The following is a 19882-nucleotide window of genomic DNA, read 5'->3' on the forward strand; positions in this document are numbered from 1 at the left end:
TCAAAAACGGAAAACCCTTTCGTCTAGCGGGTTTTCCGTCTTGCGAGGCATTCGTCTTGCGGGGCACCACTGTACCTATTTCCTGACAAGACAAAGGCAGAATGACAAACAAAAATTTTGTTTGTGTGCAAAGTTTTGGAGTTGACTTACAAGAAATTAATTATTTCTTTTCATAATGTTAGAAAATCAGAATATTAAAAGCAATTTTTCCAACAGTAAATGATACTACGAGTAGTAATATAAAGCTTTAGGGGACGAAGACAGTGCCTGTTTCCTACCTACATCCTAATACAACTTATAACCACTGAGTGACACAGGTAGGACTAAATAAAACCAGAGTGTATTTTTCATTTCGGAATTGACACATCACATAATTTTTAACATAATCCTTCTAGTGTCACTGGCACAGCAGAAAACAATGTGCCCAAAATTCAGTCCTTTACATGGTGACATCCAGCAAGAACCATTCACCAGTGGAAACAACTTCCACTTATGCAATGGGAATACTAACCCTCTGGAGTAGATTTGGAGGTCAACAAGGGGGTGGGGGAGCACTCCTGAGGTGGAGGAGAGGAAGGATATATCCTACTGCATTAAGTCAATTGCATACTGTTGGGTATCACCATTTTTAATGTGACTAGTGAAGTAATTGGGCCAAAAGGTATCTCAAGAAATCTGCTGATTTTTGCCTGGAAAGTACTGAAATAAAAATATCCTATGGGTTTTTCAAATTAAAACTGATTAAGGACATTTTTAAAGGATTCATTAAAAGCAGTAAGGATTACTGTCACACAATGTGTTTAAGACTATAAACAGGAAGATAGTAACAGTATAGGAGTTAGAGGCGCGAAATCAGCAGAATAAGACACACAATATTTCTTATAGTCTTAAAATTTAAAGATATTTACAATCTGCATATGAACTAAATTTGACAAATTCCATTACTTCTTTTAAAATGCTAATTCATTAACATGTAACCCATTATAATTCTAAGGCAGTAAAAGGACCAGGACAAGGTAATATTTGTGAATAAGAAGTTTGTCAGACTTAACTATCATTTTGCTCTGTAATTATATGCTTATGAGTGAGTGGACAGGACAATGCTTTAGTGGCTTGGACAATGCTTCTGTAGTCATAGGCATGGGAGTCAAAAGAAGATTTCCACAACCTTAATTCATATGGAGGCCGGCACTAATGGCTCAAGAAAACTGGGGACATACAAAATACTTGTAAAGTCAAAATCCACTATGTAAACCAACAGCTTATAAATCCTATTTTCAAGTACAAACATAGTGAGTACTTTCTAGCCAGTTCCCCTCTGAAGAAAAGACAGAATATACATTTTATTATTATTGGGTGTACCTTTGGTCTGACATGTATCCATGGGTTGAGCATCCAAAGGGGCCCAAGAATGAAAAAATGTCCTGTCTTCTTTTCCATTGCCAGTCTCCCAAGTCTCATGGGAAGTGATATGGGACGGATTTTTTTGTTTTGTGGGTTCATTAGTAAAAATGTACCAATTACAAATATAATATTAAGGAAGCATGGGAGTTTCAAAGGTTTTAGCTTTATTTACTAAATACAAGTAAAACAAGTATGCTCTCTAGGGAAACTAAACATTTTCTGATACAAATTACCCATCTCATTGCTCATGGGTGTTGCTTTTAAAAGGCATTCAGCCCACTGAAGGGAGATTTTTTTTGGGGGGGGGTCACAGGGGGTTGGAAGGAGAGAGCTGAAATGCATATGAAGACAGTGATGACACACTGGGAGGAATTCAATGCTGTGCATTTTAAAACATTCTATCAGTAGAAGCATTTTTCTTCCCCAAGGAAACAATCTCTTTTCTCCTCCCGTCTGCTATTCAGAGGCGGGGCATCTTTCACACACCCCCAAGCCAATTTGAAGGGGGTTGTGTGGCACATTGGGGAAGGAGAGGGTTAAAGTCTTGAGTTGCTAGCAGATGTCCCTATGCAGATTTCCGCTAATAGACCCTGGTAGTTCAATCAGGCCATTGGATCCTGGATATTGTCCAAATACTAAAGGTGAATGTTCCAGCTTATTCTACCATAAACTATTATCTACAACTAGGGTTGCCAATGTTGGGCAGTATCCAACTAAATAGTTCTGCCAGTGCAAGGACTTTTAGGTGCACAATAAAACTTCACTACCTTGTCCTCTCCTTGCCTACTCCTAATAATGTTCCGGGGTGGGTGGATGGGAGGGGTTGTCCCCCAACACGTCAAAACAAATTTACAAAATGAGCAGGGAGTGTGCTGGGAGATGAGAGGGCAGGAATGTTCCAAGATTCCAGAAGAAATTATAATAGTATTACTGAAGATTAAGACTTTGACAATGCATGGGATCCCTATCTACTTTTGCCCTTCATGGTTATGTCTAACAGTTTACAATGTGTGAGTACTGGCCACTAAGAAAGGACAATATTGCCTACTGGATGCACATAGGCAAGTGTACTATTATAATGAAGTTTTAAATCCAGGGTTCAAGGGTTCTCAAACCAACAGCTCTTCAAGCCTTCTGAAGACAAGTAGAAGAACTGGGACAGTCCACAGCCTAAAGCTATGACCAAGCACATCACATAAAAACAAGAAAAATAGGGTGGCATTCAATGTTTTTGCTCTGTTAACAGAATAAACAAGAGTAGCATTCATGGCACAGATCTTTCCATGAACGCTCCTTTCATCTGTGGAACAAACATGTCAGATACTACCTGTGGATAAATCAGCACAGATAAAAAGAGAAGCTAATCATCAGTATGGATGATCAATATCCCCACTGCCTCTGGTATGGATCAGCACATGCTGCTGGCAGGGTGTAGAGAATAGATCTCTAAAAAGGCTGCCTTACATTTGAGAACCTGCATTAGTAGAGAGGGTGCTTAAGGTCTGTTCTGAGAGACTAATCTCTCAACATTTAACACACTTAACATTCAACTGCATATAGTCTGTGCAGTCTTACAATAGTTATATACTTGAGACTCTCTTACTAATATTGTATGCCGCATACAACACCTAACAACTTATTTTACTTACCATTTTAGATAAAGAGTTAAGTTTACTCTAATTTAACATAAATACTATAGTTATTATAATGTTAAAAACCTATGACATGCATCTCCACATGCCAGGGAAAGTCATATTTATATAAAGTATTATTATGATGATGTTTTTCTGAGAATGCATGCTATCCATAATTTCAGCTCATCCTTTGCACTTTTAACAGAGCAGGATAAAAAGCTTATTCATTTTGGTTATGAAATATTTTGTTAGGTACTTGAAAATGTGACTTGCATAATTCACATTTATGTTTTACCGCATTCAGTGATTTTCAAATAAAAATATGCATTTCCAACCCCCCTCTAGCAAACATTTCAAAAACTGAAACAGCCTAGGAATAATAATAAAAATGTTAGAGCCCAACAAATCACAAAGCCATTTGTTAATTTTTATGGGGGAAAAGGAGCTCTAAATAAATGACACAGGAGGCAATAAATTGACACGACAAGTAAATAAAAGGCTAAAGCACTCCAATACCATTGAAACGGTTTTAATGTTGTTGCAAGTCCATAATGCAACAATCATCAGATCATAGAGAGACCCAAATATTTAGAAATAATTTTAATTACCCCCTTTCACCTGTTGTACAGAATTAAGAAATGCTCAATCCCTCCTTTACCTGAGTTTGTGTATGTGCCTAACAAGTTATGTTTCAGTGCCAACTTAAATTCCTATTATATGTTTAAGAAAGAAAATGAAAATATTAACCTCAGCTTCAATGTACAGTTTCCAGAATCTGCCAGAACTTGGGAACTGGGCAACAAGGCGTTCATAGGTCTTCCGTGCTTTGTCTATAGGTTGATTCTAAAAATTGAAAACCAATAAATATTTACAATATTTATAATGTAAAAATGTATTGACATTTACTTCAGAACCAATCACTGTGAGTGGACCCATTGATAAGGAAATGTAATCCTATGTCACTAAACCTGTGCCTCTCGAATGAGAATGCTCCAAGCGTCAAGGTCATATGGATTCTCTTCTAGTTTCTTTTCAGCTTTCTTTACTTTTTCTGGGACATATTCAGCAGCCTAGAAAACACAAAGTAGTTGGTTAAAAGGGTATATAAATATGTTAATAAAATCAATGCCATCTGTTAGCTATATCATCAATGTTCACATATCCATAGCAATCATTAGATTAATATATGCCAGCCTACAAGTTTTTCCATAGTAGTACTTTGATGCGTATGCACAAGAATCACACATCAAGTCCACAGAAAAGCTCTCCATTGCAATGTAAAAAATGGCTCAAAATGTTAGGTTTAAAATAACAGAGTAAATTGAAGGTTATTGTAATAGGCATCACCAGTCTTCTGCATTAGTACCAAGAATAATACATGCATGTTTGATTCAGTCTTGGAATACAAAACATTTGAATAGCTCCTTCCCTTCTCCCGAACAACAACAAAAACAGAGTATCACTAGTTAAAAATTATTTTAACAAGTTTCTAGTCTTTGAGAGAAACTTTTTAAACTGTTGGTCTACAATGCAAACTGAGGAGGAAAGGAGGAAGAAGACAAATAAAAATACAATTTAAATGAAATATCTGCAATTCTACACTATTTTATTATTTTCTGCTTTACATAAAGCTGTTGCCCATCTTGCTGCCTGGCAGTACTCTCTTAATGGTACAGTAATTCCTTCTATAGCCTCAAAATAATTTAGGATAACAATAGATTTTCACCCTGACACTGGATTCCAAAGATTTAAGAGTGCTCTTCTTATAAATAAAGTAACAAATTATCATCAAATAAATAAATAAATTCTGATTTCAAAGAGCTTGCGTAAGGTGACTGGACTGGACTTCCTCCCAATCCCATGAATCTAGGATCTTCTGAATAAGCTATGACAGAAGGTAAGTTTGAAGACATGGGACTTATTAGTTGTAGTAATAACTCCCCGTTCTTTTAAAGAATGCAGCCCATTATTGTGTAACTAAAAAAATAAAAATAAAAATGCAACACTTCAGATACTACACACAAGCAACCCATATTAAACCAATGAGAAAGCTTCCTTCTTCATATGCCTAGATATTTTTTGAAATTAGTATTTTATTTTATAATCTAAAATATTAAGCAAGTAAAAGAGTTTGTCTACACTAGCTGTTATACAGTGTGTAACTGCCAGGTTCAGTCATTTGGGAAGACTCCAAACCTTTGCATATATATAGTTGTCTAGCTATATATGGAATTTTGAAAAACTAATAGTGACAGTTAAAGACTGAGTTGAATCTAACTTTGGAAAGGGTGCAGTATACTGATACATCAAGTAGCACTAAGATTTGGCAACACTCAAGAATGCTAGCAACTGTGGTTGCAGTATAACCTTAAGGCTGAGCTACACAACAAGAAGGAAAAACTAACATTCTAGTTGAGCCTATTTATCTTACATTGTGTATTAGAGGACTGCAGTCTTGCAGGCCAGTATCTATGAGGTAGTTGACAGTTTCCCATCATCATTATTATTTACCTAAAATACAAAGAGCTGCTCAAAAGCAATAAAATCAACACAAGGCTGTGTCTCCAGGATTACAAAACATGGCAGTACCTTTTCTCAAAAGATGAGAGCAAAAGAATCATGGGCTGCCATTGGCTTAATCTAGCAGGCTCTTCTTGCCTTCTCCCAACTCCTACTTTTTCACATTCCATTCCATTCAAAGCAAAAGGGTTCAAATGAGCAAAACTACTAAGAAGAATAATGTAAGTATGAGCATAGTTGGTTTGCAGGACTGTGTTATGACTTAGTCCTCTGGCTTTTAGCTTTTATTCAGCAGAACATTATACCAGGATGTTCGAATAGGTAGAGCATTTGAACAGGTAGAGAAATCCATGAACGGGACTTAATACTTTACTACTACTACTACTACTACTACTACTAATAATAATAATAATAATAATTAACACCCCCACCCTTAAACTTGAAATAATCAGTTTATTAAATTTATTGATTTCTGCAAAAATATGGGGTCTACATTGTTTACTCATGTAATTCATGAGTGGTTAATGTTGTTGTTTAGTCGTTTAGTCATGTCCGACTCTTCGTGACCCCATGGACTAGAGCACGCCAGGTTAATGTACAGTGGTTAATGCACAGTGTATCTATTTTTTTGCATGGTTCAGCTCATTCTATATAAAGGTATCTTTGCAAAATAGTAACTACTACAACAACCAGTCTGACTTGACTTCAGCAGAGGTAATGAAGGTAAATGCAACTTTGGCATAAAACAGAATCCCAATGTACTGAGCTTATGAGACTCAGCTACAAAAAATCAATATGGACTCATTCACATAAGCTCAAACAGTCCTATGGCTAAGATTTCTAACAGTATTCATTTATTAGATTTATTATATTGTTAACTATTATTATATCCCTAACACATGCAGTGACAACCATTAAGTTAAACAAAATAACAATAAATTTAGATTTACAGCATGTAATACTTTATCTGTTCCTGCCACAATACACCACTAAACTCACCTTCACTAACAAAGCCCTGGATGAAAAAGTATTAATTTGCATCTAAAACAAAGCAGAGTTGGTGTCAATTGCAATTTTGTGGCAGGGCATTCATTCTAAAGGCCCTCTCCCAAAGGACTCTACATGGAATAGCAAGGGCATCTCCAGTAGATCTTGCAGCCAGGTAGGATGAAATGTTGCAGCTGCCTTGGGAACCTTCAAGTTGAAGGAAAAGGTTTGTTACTCAATGCTGTCTGTGGCTGAACAGAACAGCAATGGAAAGTGAAGTCCTGTTGTCTGAGCAGAGGTCTATTGGCACAACACTAGCTGCCATCCAGAACAAATAACATAACCACCTTGAATAGGGCTTGGTGGCATATAGGCAGCCAGTGCAGGGTGGCATTACTTTGTTCTACTTGGCTGAACTAGTCAAAACTGTGACAGGAATGGTCTGAACCAGTTGCAACTTTCAAACCATTTTCAGTCCAACCTAGAGTATGTTACAGTAATCTGATAATTGTGTGGGTATCCCAATTGTGCAGAGCCACAAAATCAGGTACTTTCACACTGAAATTCCTCTACAGACACCATACAGCTGTTACAGAAAGCGGTGGGACTAAAAGCAGGGCCTCTCCTATATTCACATGCCTACGGGCTACAAATGAAAATGCATGATCTAACATGCAATCCTTATTACAGCACTCTCTGACTAGGGAACCTGCATTTCATTTTCAGATTTGTAGTAAGAAAGAAAAAAAGATGACAGGCATGAAAAACTTCATGGGGAGAGGCATGTGATATGTGGAGCTGAACAGTGCAGGGTGGTTAAAACAATTCTAATTAAACGTTATTTGTAACATGCAGCTTAAAAAAATAATAACCTGCCTAGAAAGAAGTTTGATTTAACACCCATATGTCTACACTTACTCTGAAAACTGAATCATGACCAACTATCAAAAACAAAATTCCAAGGTCCTTAAAAATGAATAAAAGATAAAGGACTGGGAGGGGTCCACTGAGGATAGATATATAACAACAACAACAACAACAACAACAACAACAACAGATAATAGTGTTGTATTATATTAAAAGTACTGTATATTTATAACTGTGGATTTCCTAATGGACCCAGTATAGCAAGTTGTTATGTGTACTAGAATTCAAGAGTTGTCATAATGAATCCCAACTTAATCATCCACTACATGCTATTGTATCTCTATTATGCCTCCCACTATTTCAGTTTGCATTTTTTTCAGTTCTTTAGTTATGAATATTTATTCTTTATTGAACATGAACATTTACTTTCTATCACCTTTCCCTAGGAACTACCATCTTTAACTGGCACCTAGAAAGCTAAGAACAAATCAATGCATTTTAATGGTTACAGCATCCAGTAAACATGCATGATTGCACAGGAAATATATGAATACCAAAAATGAGAAACAATTTACACCTATGATTTAAATTGGTCTTTTTTACAATTTAAATCAATCAACCCTATGATAATTTAAGTGTGAATAGCATGAAGCAAAAGAATCTCACTGAAAGAGGTGCAGTAAGCTACTTCTTATTATGAAAGAACAAATCTCTATCTGCCCTTCTAAGCCTAAGAAAGCAATCAACAGATATGAGTTCTCAATCTCAGCTGCACATTGCTGCCTCCCATTGCAATACATGTGTGGCTGGAGGACTGCCTTTATATTCATTCTACAGGACAGCAAAACTACTTGGACATTCACTATTGGTCTTTCTTCTCAGTCAAGAAAGACAGCTCCCTGTCTACTGTCCTAGTTAATGAACACTGTAGTAAAATAGAACAAGGTTAAGCAACCAATGATGCACGCACAGACATTCCAAACTGGGGAATATGTGAGAAGTAGAAGTGGGTGTGTTTGAAATATGAAGCTTCAATGAACCAACTGATTCAAGATATAGTAGAGAAGGGACAGTTATACAATTAACAAAAAGATGCAGTCATAAAACCTCTTGTGTAATTTCTGTGCTTCAGATATTTTATGCAATTCTCCATTTCCTTAGAAATGGGAGCAGCACATACTGGGACTGATGAAATTAGCTGTCTGGAACAACACAATAAGGAAATGGTACACATAGCATCTTCTTACATTAATCTACCTTAACTAAGCACATTATGAAACCTTCCTTGACTGGTTAACTGTTGCTGCTGGGTTGAGAGAACGGATAGTATTCAAACACAGGCTCAAGAGTTGAGTTTTAAACAAGTCATAAATGTATTACAGCTGATGAAAATGCAAAATGTTAAACCCAGCCAGGTGACAAAAATTATGTCGAGTGTTACCATTCTTAAAATTTATGTGGGAATGAATGAGGTAAAAAATGACTGTGCTTTGCTGTAAGATCAATTAACAACATTTATTTGATGGCAGTGAAAACCAGTGAATGAGCCATTTACCGTCTTCCTTCTTTCCTCTGATGTTGTACTGTTGAACTGGTCATAAGCAGGGAGGAGAGCAGAGCACTGATAAAGTGTGATGTATACTAATACTCCTTCCACTTGCCTGTGGGACCATATTAAAAAGTTTGAAAACCACTCGGTTACAGAGTGGCAATCTTCCCCTAAGTCTTTCCTCATTTATTGTCTGTCAAGGAACCTATGCACATTGCAGAGGATTCAGACAATAGTCAAAGATGCAAACTCAATTAACATTGAGGTCTGTGGGCTATAGCCACTGCCTTACATGAACTGTACTTTAGAATGCATCCCAAACTCCCATGCATTCCCATGAGTGATCCACTCTGACTGAATTGAGTCTGAGGTCAGGAGCCATGCCCCTTGATGTGAGCCCATAGATGGTTGGGAAGGACACCTGTCCAAATTCTAGCCTAGATAGAGAACTTTCATTTCAATGGTCCGTTCAACCCAGAGTGATATGTGAAACCACATATAGTGCTAAGAATACCAATGCTGGAACACCAGTGCATGTTTGCCTTATTGCACTGATTTATGGCAGACCTACCATGGAGATTATGAGCCTGAAGCCTATGTAGCAAACATGCTATCCAACATACACAAACAGTTTCTGGCTGGTGAACATTGCTTTGGATTAGACAAAACTGTAGTGTTTATGTTTATATTAAGCAGATTCCACACTCATGCAAGTTCTAAGACAGATAGCCTGATAAGTTCTCCTTTTTATTATAAATTCTGCAGAAACTAAAATCATTTGCACATTTATTAGCAAGGAAGTTCCACTGGACTCAGTAGGACATGCATCTTCATATAATTATTCTTAACTTTGTTCTTCCTAAACTGAAATACAACCAAGACATTTGGAATCCTTTTCCATGTAAAGGTATTGCTAGCAACTACCGTTTCACTTCAGTTTCCCAAGCCTGTGATACTATGACCAGGGATTTTAAACAGTTGCCTGTATTTTTACAGCAGAGCTTTCCAAACTGTCACAAAAAATTACGTGTGTCGGCTGCAGTGTGTGGGTGTGTTATGCGAACACTCTTATAAGGGATTAGTTTAACCTCTGGTTTGCTAGTAAAATTGAATTACTGTGTTGCGAAATGATGCATGTTTAAAAAGTGTGTCACCAATGTGCAAAGTTTGGAAAGCTCTGCTCTACAGAAAAGAACTTCAACAAGATTTGAAATTGTCTTCCAACACTTTGGTTGGCAACTTCTGTCTCTTAAAGCAAAAGCAACAGTGTGCGCCAATATCTGGTGTATGCACACATTTATTCCTTGAATGGTTTTGAGAATGTTCAAGTTAACTTCATTCCTGCCCCTGCTTAATCACGAGGCCTACCCCTCCCATGCTAGTGAAATAAATAAAAAAAACTGTGGCTGGAATAAATAACTGCACAACAGGAAGACATCCCAACATAGCTCCTTCTGTTATCCAGGCTGCAGCAGTGGATATACAGGAGTCTAAGCCATGTCTCCAGCTTCACTTCTCAGCTTGTACTACTGAGGCAGCAGGTTGGATAAAATGAGGTTCAGAGGGCTTAAAAGATAATCCCTCCCCTTTAACAATCCTTCATCCAGACTACTGCATCCAAAGATACTTGGATTTGTTTTTATTTGTTGCAACAGTAAGTGAAAACCAGGGATCCTTCCAGTTTGGAGGCAGTATATTCTGTGGGAAATGCAATGGACTTTCAAGTAACAGAAGGAGGGTTCTTCTTATGTTTGTATTATGTAAGAGCAGGTATGCCGCTCCAGAAACTCTGTCACCTTCGCAGAAGCAAAGCAAACTATAGTACCATCTACCATCCTGGTTTCATGCACTCTGCCAAAATAATTTACTTCCTCCTATAGGAGACTAGACTGGTTAGTGAAATTTAGCCTGCCATGTCCAATATTACGGTACCTTGATGTACCCAAACCCAACCAAAGAGCACTACTAACAAGAAGGAACATAAGCAAAATTTCACAGGCAGAATAGTTGGTGGAGAAAGATTTAGTTTTTCCCCAGCTGACAAAAAAGAAAGCATTCAGGAAGGACTATCGATATGCACATACAGTGGTGCCTCGCAAGACGAAATTAATTCGTTCCGCAAGTTTTTTCTTCTTGCGAGTTTTTCTTCTTGCGAAGCACGGTTTCCCATAGGAATGCATTGAAAATCAATCAATGCGTTCCTATGGAAACCGCCTTCAGACCAGGTCTTTGCTCCCCCCCGCCTGCCTTCAAAAGCCGGGATAGCGGAGAAACGCGCTGCGGGATAGCGGAGAAAGGCTTCGCCGCTGACCGCCAGCATTTTAAGATCGCCCGGGACAGCGGAGAAGTCTCCGCTGTCCCGGGAAGGCAGGCGGGGGGGAGCAAAGACTTTTGCCCCCCGCCGGCATTCAGAAGAGGTCCTGGACCTCTTCTGAAGGCCGGCGGGGGGCAAAAGTCTTTGCTCCCGACCGCCAGCATTTTAAAAGAGGTCCCCGGAGATTTCCCTATGGGCTTTCTTCTTGCGAAGCAAGCCCATAGGGAAATTCGTCTTGCGGAACGACTCAAAAACGGAAAACTCTTTCGTCTTGCGAGTTTTTCGTTTTGCAAGGCGTTCGTCTTGCGAGGCACCACTGTACAAAACTTTTATATCTGATCACCAGAAATAAATCCAACAGGAAGCAATCCTTGGCATCCACTTGGTTCCACAGAAACCAGTGGCATATGTTATTTAAAATGTATTGAAGGAATTATTAACCGCAACCCTAACTTTAAAAGCAGAGTTATGTTTGTTTTGTGATCTGCAAATTTAATGTGAATACCAAATAAATAAAAATAAGCTAAAGGGCTTGTGGAACCTCCTTCACTTGAAAAGCTGTGTTCTATTTGTTTTATATCGTATATTATGTTTCTAACCTCAACAGTAATTTGCCACACAGTTGGGAGGCGGCTTCTGTTTTAAGAAACACAAACTGGCCTCACAACTTCAGTGCACGTGATGTTTGGATTCTGGCTAGTGCCTTCAGTATATGTCTACCTTGGATACAATCATAACCTTAAAGGTACCCCCCCACACACACAAAAGTAGTGTCTTTCACAAAGCACACTATAATATAATATTTCTGTAATATTAAACTCTTTTATTAAAAATAAATTTTAAAGCAGTTTCATTCAACTTTTGAGCACATCCACACCCACTTTACTTTGAATACACAAAATTGGGTACATAGAACTCAACAGTTTTTTGCTAAAACAAAACCTGTACAAACCTTTAAACCCATCTTCATGAAACGTTATGAAGAGCGTTAAATAACGCTTTCCTGCGTTCTAGTAATATAAAGTTGTAAGCATTCGCCTATTATCTCACACGTGGAAATTTGAATGGGAAGACGCCCCCTCAGCGTCCGAGCAATTAAGTCCACGAGGGAAAATACATCAAGGCCTCAACGCTATACACATTCTCGTAAAGGCCGCTGAACAAAGCGGAGCTTGCTCCCGACTAAGTGCACACTGGATCAGCTTTAAATTAAGGCCTTAATACTAGGATAAATCTCAATCTTAAATACCCTTACCGGGCACAGGGACCTCGAAAGGGCTGGGTTCTAAACAAGCATTTTCGGTCATGGTTCCAGCCAGCTACTGAGTTGAATTGGGAGAAATAACGGGCGAGTTGGAAGATAGGGAAATATTAAATTCTGAAACTCAACAGGCTCTACGAACTGGGGGAGCAGGGCTGAAAACTGAGAAGAGGCCGCAGCACAAAGGCGCGCACGCTACACAGGCCCGACCCCGCACCACCCTGAAAATCGCCATTTTCACCTCTTCCAGGCCTCGGTCGTCCTACCAGGCCCAACCCTATTCCCCCCGCCCTCGAAACAAGTCCCCCGCCAAGTGAGACTGGCTCAGCTCGGGAGGGCCCTGGTCGCTCACCTGGTCGCCGGCGGGAGCTTCTCCAGACATGGCAGGCTAAAACAGGCCCCCGAAGGGGGTGGGAAGAAGCGGCCTCGGGTATTTAACGTGTGCACTTGACCCACGCCTCTTTCCTCCTTCCCCTCCCCAAACCCCCGCACACCTAGCAAGCTAGCCGGCCGGCCAGGCAGCCCACCAAATTGCCCCCTGCGTGCCGCTCCTGCCTAGTTCCGAGGAACAAAATGGCGGCCCAACCGCCCCACAACTCTTGTCTTCCTCAGTAAAGGGTGGAGGCGGGGCCAACCGGGAAAGCGCGATGGCGCAAGGGCTTCTGGGAAAAGGAAGGAAGGAAGGAATTCGCGGCACAGTACGATAAAAGGGGGCGGGGGACAGCGGCGCGCGAAGGGTTAATCCAACAAACAGACCAGAACTTGAGCGAAGAGCGAGCGAAGAGGATGCTGGGAAAGAAGGCGGGGGAAAAAAAGAGGCAGCAAGGAAAGCGCCCACAAGTTGAAAGGATGGTTAATCATGGGGGAAGGAAGCCGCTGGCGCTGTTTGACGCCTCGGCATACCGTAGGCGGAGCCGGATGTTGTTGAACTACAATTCCCATCAGCCCCGGGAAGCGTGGCCAACGGCCCGCGTTGATGGAAGGTGTAGTTTATCAGCATCTGGCCAAAGGTTTTCTACACCTACCATGTAGTACCTGCGAGAGGTGGTAGACTGGCGTGGTCTGCGCCTTTCTTCCTCCTCATGGGCGTAGCCAGGATTCTTGGGGGGGGGGTGCAGAACCTCAGTTTGCTATGTGTTTTTATTGATGGGAGGCAGCTACGCCCATGTTGCTCCTCTTTTTTTTTAACAGACCCCTCCAAGCCGGATCCTGGTACAAGAGGCATGGACTTAGTTAAAAGCACGCTGAGCGCAGGAGTTGGCTTTGACCGAATGGAACAGAGCTTACAGTCCGTTCTCTCAGTCGCCGATTCAGTCCGTTTTCACAACCTCAACCAATTGGGAGCCTTGCTCCCTTGCCAAGCATCTCTCTTCTTCCCACCCTCGCTCGCTCGCTGGGTAGACCTGGACGCCGGGAATTCCAATGCTTTCCAACGAGTAGACTAGGAATCCCCCACACGCTACTTGCAGACACAGCTAGTTTCAGGGTATTGAAACTCCATCCCAGAATAGATGTGTACGTGATGGTGACAGGTGTGTGTGTGTGTGCACGTGTGCCTGCACGTAGAAATTTCTAGAATAGAGCTGGGTTCAAGGACACATTCCAGCAAGGCAAAAGCATTCAGGAGGGATGCTGAGCAGGCCCTATGAGGGTCATGACCTGGTGAGAGAAGGGGATACCTTGGGGAGAATCCTAAAGGACAAATACAGAGGACTGGAATTCTGCATTCAGTATTTCTTTTGTTGTAAGACTTATAATGCTTGAGTAATACTTAGGATTACCTGAAATGTAACTGCTGGCACTGCATGCTTTTCTGAATACAGTACTGTATTATCTTCTACGCAGTTCTCAATCTGTGCCAGGATAGGTGTGTGGTACATTTGAACTATCTGAAATGTGATTGGCACCAACACTGAGCTTTTGGTGTGAGGCAAAAGCTTGATTATTCATCCAGGCTTTTACTGAAGTGTAACGTTTGAATTAGATGGTGGGCAGGGAGAGGTTGTAACTTATCTGCCTAAATACTCATGTTGTTTTATGTTAATATGTATATCATTGTTTTATTTATATTTTATCATTACTCGCTCTAGAAGTCCTTTTTTAAAAAACAAAAACAATGAAGAGCAGAATAGCAATAAATAACAAAGCGGAAAACGCCAAGCTTTCATCTCAGGCATAATGCTATATGACCGGTGGTTGGGCTGAATGTTCTTTGAGTGCTTTAATAGGGAGGGGCTTCTAAGTAGGGAGGGAATAATCTGTCAATTTCGGTTTCTCACAGTCTCATTTTTAAAATCTTAAGCTCAGTTCCCCACAATTCCATATACTTTATGATTTGTTCTTGTTTTTTAAATAATTAAAATTCATTAGCAATTGCGTGCCAATATCTGCTTATACAAACATAATTTTTTTATTATGTCCATGACAGGAAGGACACCCTTCCTGTACAAACATTTCTAATGCAATTTTGATTAATACACGCACATCTTTGGAAAGCAATTATCCCTATCAAAAAGCATTTTTGTATCTTATTTTTACACACATTTTACTTCATTACATGTATTTTTGTACATCTTACTTGTGTGGTGAACTGCATTGTAAAATTCCAGAGATGTGAAAATTTTATAAGTCAACTTTGTTTCAGTTTTTGTGTTGTTTCAGAAAGCAAACTTAATCACATTTCTCCAGCATCCCTACTTCCAGCCCAGTGATTCTTGACACTTAAGATGCCTGCAAATGGGTTTTATTATCACTGCAGGCAGCCTGAAGCATACCTTGGACTTTAGTAGTTCTGGCAAAGTTCTCCACCACCTTCCTTCTTTCAGTTAGGAGGATTAGGCTGCTTTTGCCCTCTGAGAACCCACAAACAATTAAAGGTAAAGGGACCCCTGACCATTAAGTCCAGTCGTGACCGACTCTGGGGTTGCGGCGCTCATCTCGCATTATTGGCCGAGGGAGCCGGCGTACAGCTTCCGAGTCATGTGGCCAGCGTGACTAAGCCGCTTCTGGTGAACCAGAGCAGCACACGGAAACACCATTTACCTTCCCGCTGGAGCAGTACCTATTTATCTACTTGCACTTTGACGTGCTTTTGAACTGCTAGGTTGGCAGGAGCAGGGCCCGAGCAACGGGAGCTCACCCCGTTGCGGGGATTCGAACCGCCGACCTTCTGGTCGGCAAGTCCTAGGCTCTGTGGTTTAACCCACAGCGCCACCTGCATCGCTCACAAACAATTAAGGAATTGTATTTTTGTATAAAAGACACAACAGTTTGTTGGACTTGATTCTGGAATGGCAATTGTCTGAACAGTTCTATTTTCTTCTGTTACCTAAAAATCAGTAAAAATAAATTCTTTTGGGAAAATATATTAAGTCAACGGCTGCAGTAGATGGGCTAACAATTGTCCAAGTCTGCTCTGCAAAGGGGAATATCTCTTATCTTCCCTGCCCAGCTAAGGAATTTTATTTTATTTATTTATTTATTTATTTATTTATATGCTGCCAATTTGACTGGGTTAGTCCAGCTACTCTGGGTGGCTTCCAACAAATTGAAATACAATACAACATCAAATATTAGAAACTTCCCTGGAACTTAAGATGTCTTCTTAAAAGTCAGATAGTTGTTTATTTCCTTGGCATCTGATGGGAGGGCATTCCATGGGAGGTGGAATGACCCATTCACAGCCTTTTCCTGAGAAAAGGACATTTGCTGGGATTTGGAGGGATCGGAATGTGCTATTGGGCTTAGTTAATTTTGTGGGGCATTGTACCTCATCTATGCTCAAGTAGTAAATGACTGCATATGTTACAAAATGGCAATAAAGCCTCCAGTGATGTCCTTCCAGAGGAAACCAGACCCGGGGAGTAACTGCACCCCTGAAATGTATCCCCATTTGGAGAAGTGGGACAAGCATGCCAACGTAATGGACTCCTGTGTAAGGAAATGAGGAAGGAGGGACTGTTGGAGTCAGAAGTGTTCATGCTATGCTACTAATCTACGGCCACATATGAGATGGGAAAACCAAGTACAGAGTCAAAACTGGAGCAAGCTTCAATATAAAGTGACAAGTTTGGGGGACTTTTAAGAGACTCAACATAAGTGAATTCTTGGCTCTCCACAGGTTTGGTTTTTTTAAGATCATCCTGCAGGCTTTGTACTAGATCTGCTCCACTAGATGGCAGACTGACACAAATCCAGCAAGCTTTCGCTTACTGGACATGGAAGCAACAACTTCTTCCGTTGTTTGTAGGCAGCTCTTAGGTAAAGGTAAAGGGACCCCTGACCATTAGGTCTAGTCGTGATCAACTCTGGGGTTGTGACGCTCATCTCACTTTATTGGCCGAGGGAGCCGGCGTACAGCTTCCGGGTCATGTGGCCAGCATGACTAAGCCGCTTCTGGCGAACCAGAGCAGTGCACGGAAACGCCATTTACCTTCCTGCCGGAGTGGTACCTATTGGTCTACTTGCACTTTGACGTGCTTTTGAACTGCTAGGTTGGCAGGAGCAGGGGCCGAGCAACGGGAGCTCACCCCGTCGCGGGGATTCGAACCACCAACCTTCTGATCAGCAAGTCCTAGGCTCTGTGGTTTAACCCACAGCACCACCCGCGTCCCAGGCAGCTCGTAATAGTTCCTAATATCATAAGATGCACTCTAATCGAGCTGGAGTCTGAATTGCAAGTTGTTGTGGTTGTTGGGTTTTGCTTTTTTTACACAAATGTTTGCAGAGCTCAAGAGGCTACTTTATGACTGTCAGCTTTATGCTTCGGATGATCCTACGTACGGCATATACCCAGCATATTGTGTATATCTCGAAAAGGATATTGCCAAGCTGAAAAAGGGCAATGGAAATTATGGAGGAAAGGCTACAGAGTTTGGATGTTTTCTTTTGCTTTTTAGGGCAGCTAAGTGTGAGGAACAGGATGGAGGTTCAAACAATTTTGCAGGGGGTGAGAAGCTGGAATTGAGAACAGAAGCAACAGCACAATACTAACCCCAGTCCCCTTTGAGTCAGCTGAAAACAATGGGGATTATTCCCAGGAAAGTGTAGCCTAATTTATGGAATTCTTTGCCTCAAGAGGTGGTAATCACTCCTTACGTAGATGGATTCAAAAGAGGATTAGACAGATTCACAGGGGATAAATCTGTTATTGCCTGTTAAAACAAGTTGGGGCCCTCAACAAAATGTTGTGTATGTGTGTTGGATGTATGTTTTGCATCCTGCTAGCACATCTATGTAGTTGAATCCAGCCTTAAATAACTAAGACTGCAATCCTAACTTCACCTATCTGGGACTCTTTATAGGATTGCATAAATGGGTTCAGGATCATCATGGCTGGGTAGCCCTGGCAGCTAAAAACAATTGCACTGGCTGCCAATTAGCTACTGGGCTAAGTTCAAGATGCTGATACTAGTATACAAATCCCATTATAGCTTGGTACCTTTGGAACTCCCTCATGGTGTATATCTGTCTATTGCCAGCTTGTATTTTCAGCACCTATTGAAGACCTTCCTTTTTCAGCAAGCCATTTAATTAAAAATGGTTATCCTAGTTTGCGTCTGTATTTGACTTGACATGGTTTTTAATGTATGTTTTTATTGTTTATGTTTTATTATTAATCACTTTGGGATGTTTTATGAGAAGTGATTCATAAACGAAATAAATAAGCGGCAGACCCAGCCGAATTCTCTCACACGATCAGATCAGCTGTTGTCTGCTTTTTCCCAGCTGTCAGTCAGAGTTGCTATTGTAACATTTTCCAAAGGAACTAGTGAATGATTGCTTTTTTTGTTTTGTTTTTGTATTTAATGTCAGTTTCCTTCACCAAGTAACACTCTCCAGAGCCAACTGATTCCACAATCTTTTGGGTCTTGGATGCAGACAAAGCTAAGTCTGAGCATTTGTCAGTGCTACTAAAACCAAAGCATCTATATATAATGCAGTCCACGAGATGGATGAAATGTCTTTTGCTGAAGGTCACTGGCTAATTTTTAAATGTGCCTGTTCGCATTTAGGGTAAAAGCAAGTGGCTATTTGCATTTAAATCTTGCTAGCTGAATTTCTTTCATTCTCTTCTTATATTTAGCCATTTTCAGAAAAGCTGCATACCATAGCTGTGCAAGGAGGGCTGTGTCTCGCCAAGAGGGGTGTATCTAAATTTTTCTAAAAGGCTTGCATGGTATGCTTGTGGAAATATAAAAGGCTGGCTCTAAATCTTCAGCTTTAGTTGTCAAAAAATGCTGCGATTTTAAAATAGTCTTTAAAGCATTGTGAGGGTCGAAAATATGTGATCAGACAACCCTGTGCTCTGAAATCGGGGTGGAGAACTCTCCCACACACCCCACCAGAGCTAAATTCCCTTGGGGGGAAATGGTCTGGGGGCACATGTCAAAAGAGGGCAGGGCCAGAACAAACATGTCCCCTATTCTCCCTCACACACACTCGCATCATGTAGACACCCACACACCCTCTTCTGACGTCGGCTTACGCACATTGAGAAGGGGCTCTTCTGTTCTTCACACAGTGAGAGGGCTTCTTTCTCAGCACACGGAAAATAAACAGAGCAAGCTGGCCATGCTAGAAGAGGTCTCTTTCTGCATAGGCAGCTCACAACATAATGAGACAGTTGGAGGAGGGGCATGACCTGGGGGAAAGGGGTGAGGGCTTAGGGAGAGAGCTGAGAGTCAGATGAAAAAGCCTTGTGGTCAGATTAGATCCCAAGTCTGGAAGTTCCCCATGCCTGTCTTACATACTTGAAGCAAGTCCTGAAGCTGCTCCTAGTTCCGAAATATAAATATATTTTTGTCTGCAACTGGTTCCACAACAAATTTAAAATAATGGGCCAGATTCAGCTAAATTGTGGCAATAGTGGAAGCCAGTGCAAGGTGTCCTGCTAATGCCGTGGGACTTTCCCTCCTTTTCTAACCAATATATTCAGCTCTTTGCCTCTCACATCAGCCAAGGCATTTCTGACCTGAGTCCATGGCGAATTATAAAGCTTGATGAGAGAGTGTAAGCTAGAACAAATCATCCGTTTCTCCTCACCCCTGGGATATAATGTGGGTATGACTGGCCTCTCCAAAATTACAAAACTGGATGTCCCAGTCACTGAGTCTGGTTCCTTTTAAAAAATAAACTCATGAATGTATTCATGTATACAGCTGCTTATGACACTGAAACAAGATATGACACTCTATAATCTCCACTGGAGTTGTTATTTACAGTGGGATGTCTAAGGTGCCTTTTGCCCTACATGTCTTTCCAGATGATTCATTGCTTGGTTTTTCAAATATACGTTTAATTTTTACTGCTCTCAATATCCTCTTGCTCACTTTATAGGCAGCAGT

General features: G+C 40.7%; 1 protein-coding gene across 1 annotated transcript in view; it reads right to left on the reverse strand.

The window, feature by feature from the left end:
• CSTF3 (cleavage stimulation factor subunit 3) overlaps nt 1-13299 on the reverse strand; it is a 57124-nt gene extending 43825 nt beyond the window's left edge. Inside the window, exons 1-3 of the mRNA XM_083464067.1 lie at nt 12889-13299; nt 4007-4108; nt 3786-3881 (exon numbers count right to left, since the gene is read on the reverse strand). Coding sequence (XP_083320193.1) covers nt 3786-3881; nt 4007-4108; nt 12889-12918 — 228 coding nt within the window. The 5' untranslated portion in view covers nt 12919-13299. The remainder of the gene's footprint in view (nt 1-3785; nt 3882-4006; nt 4109-12888) is intronic.
• Between the last annotated feature and the right edge of the window lie 6583 nt (nt 13300-19882).

Source organism: Podarcis liolepis (genome assembly GCF_965112155.1).
Source record: "Podarcis liolepis genome assembly, chromosome: 1".
NCBI classification, from domain to species: domain Eukaryota; kingdom Metazoa; phylum Chordata; class Lepidosauria; order Squamata; family Lacertidae; genus Podarcis; species Podarcis liolepis.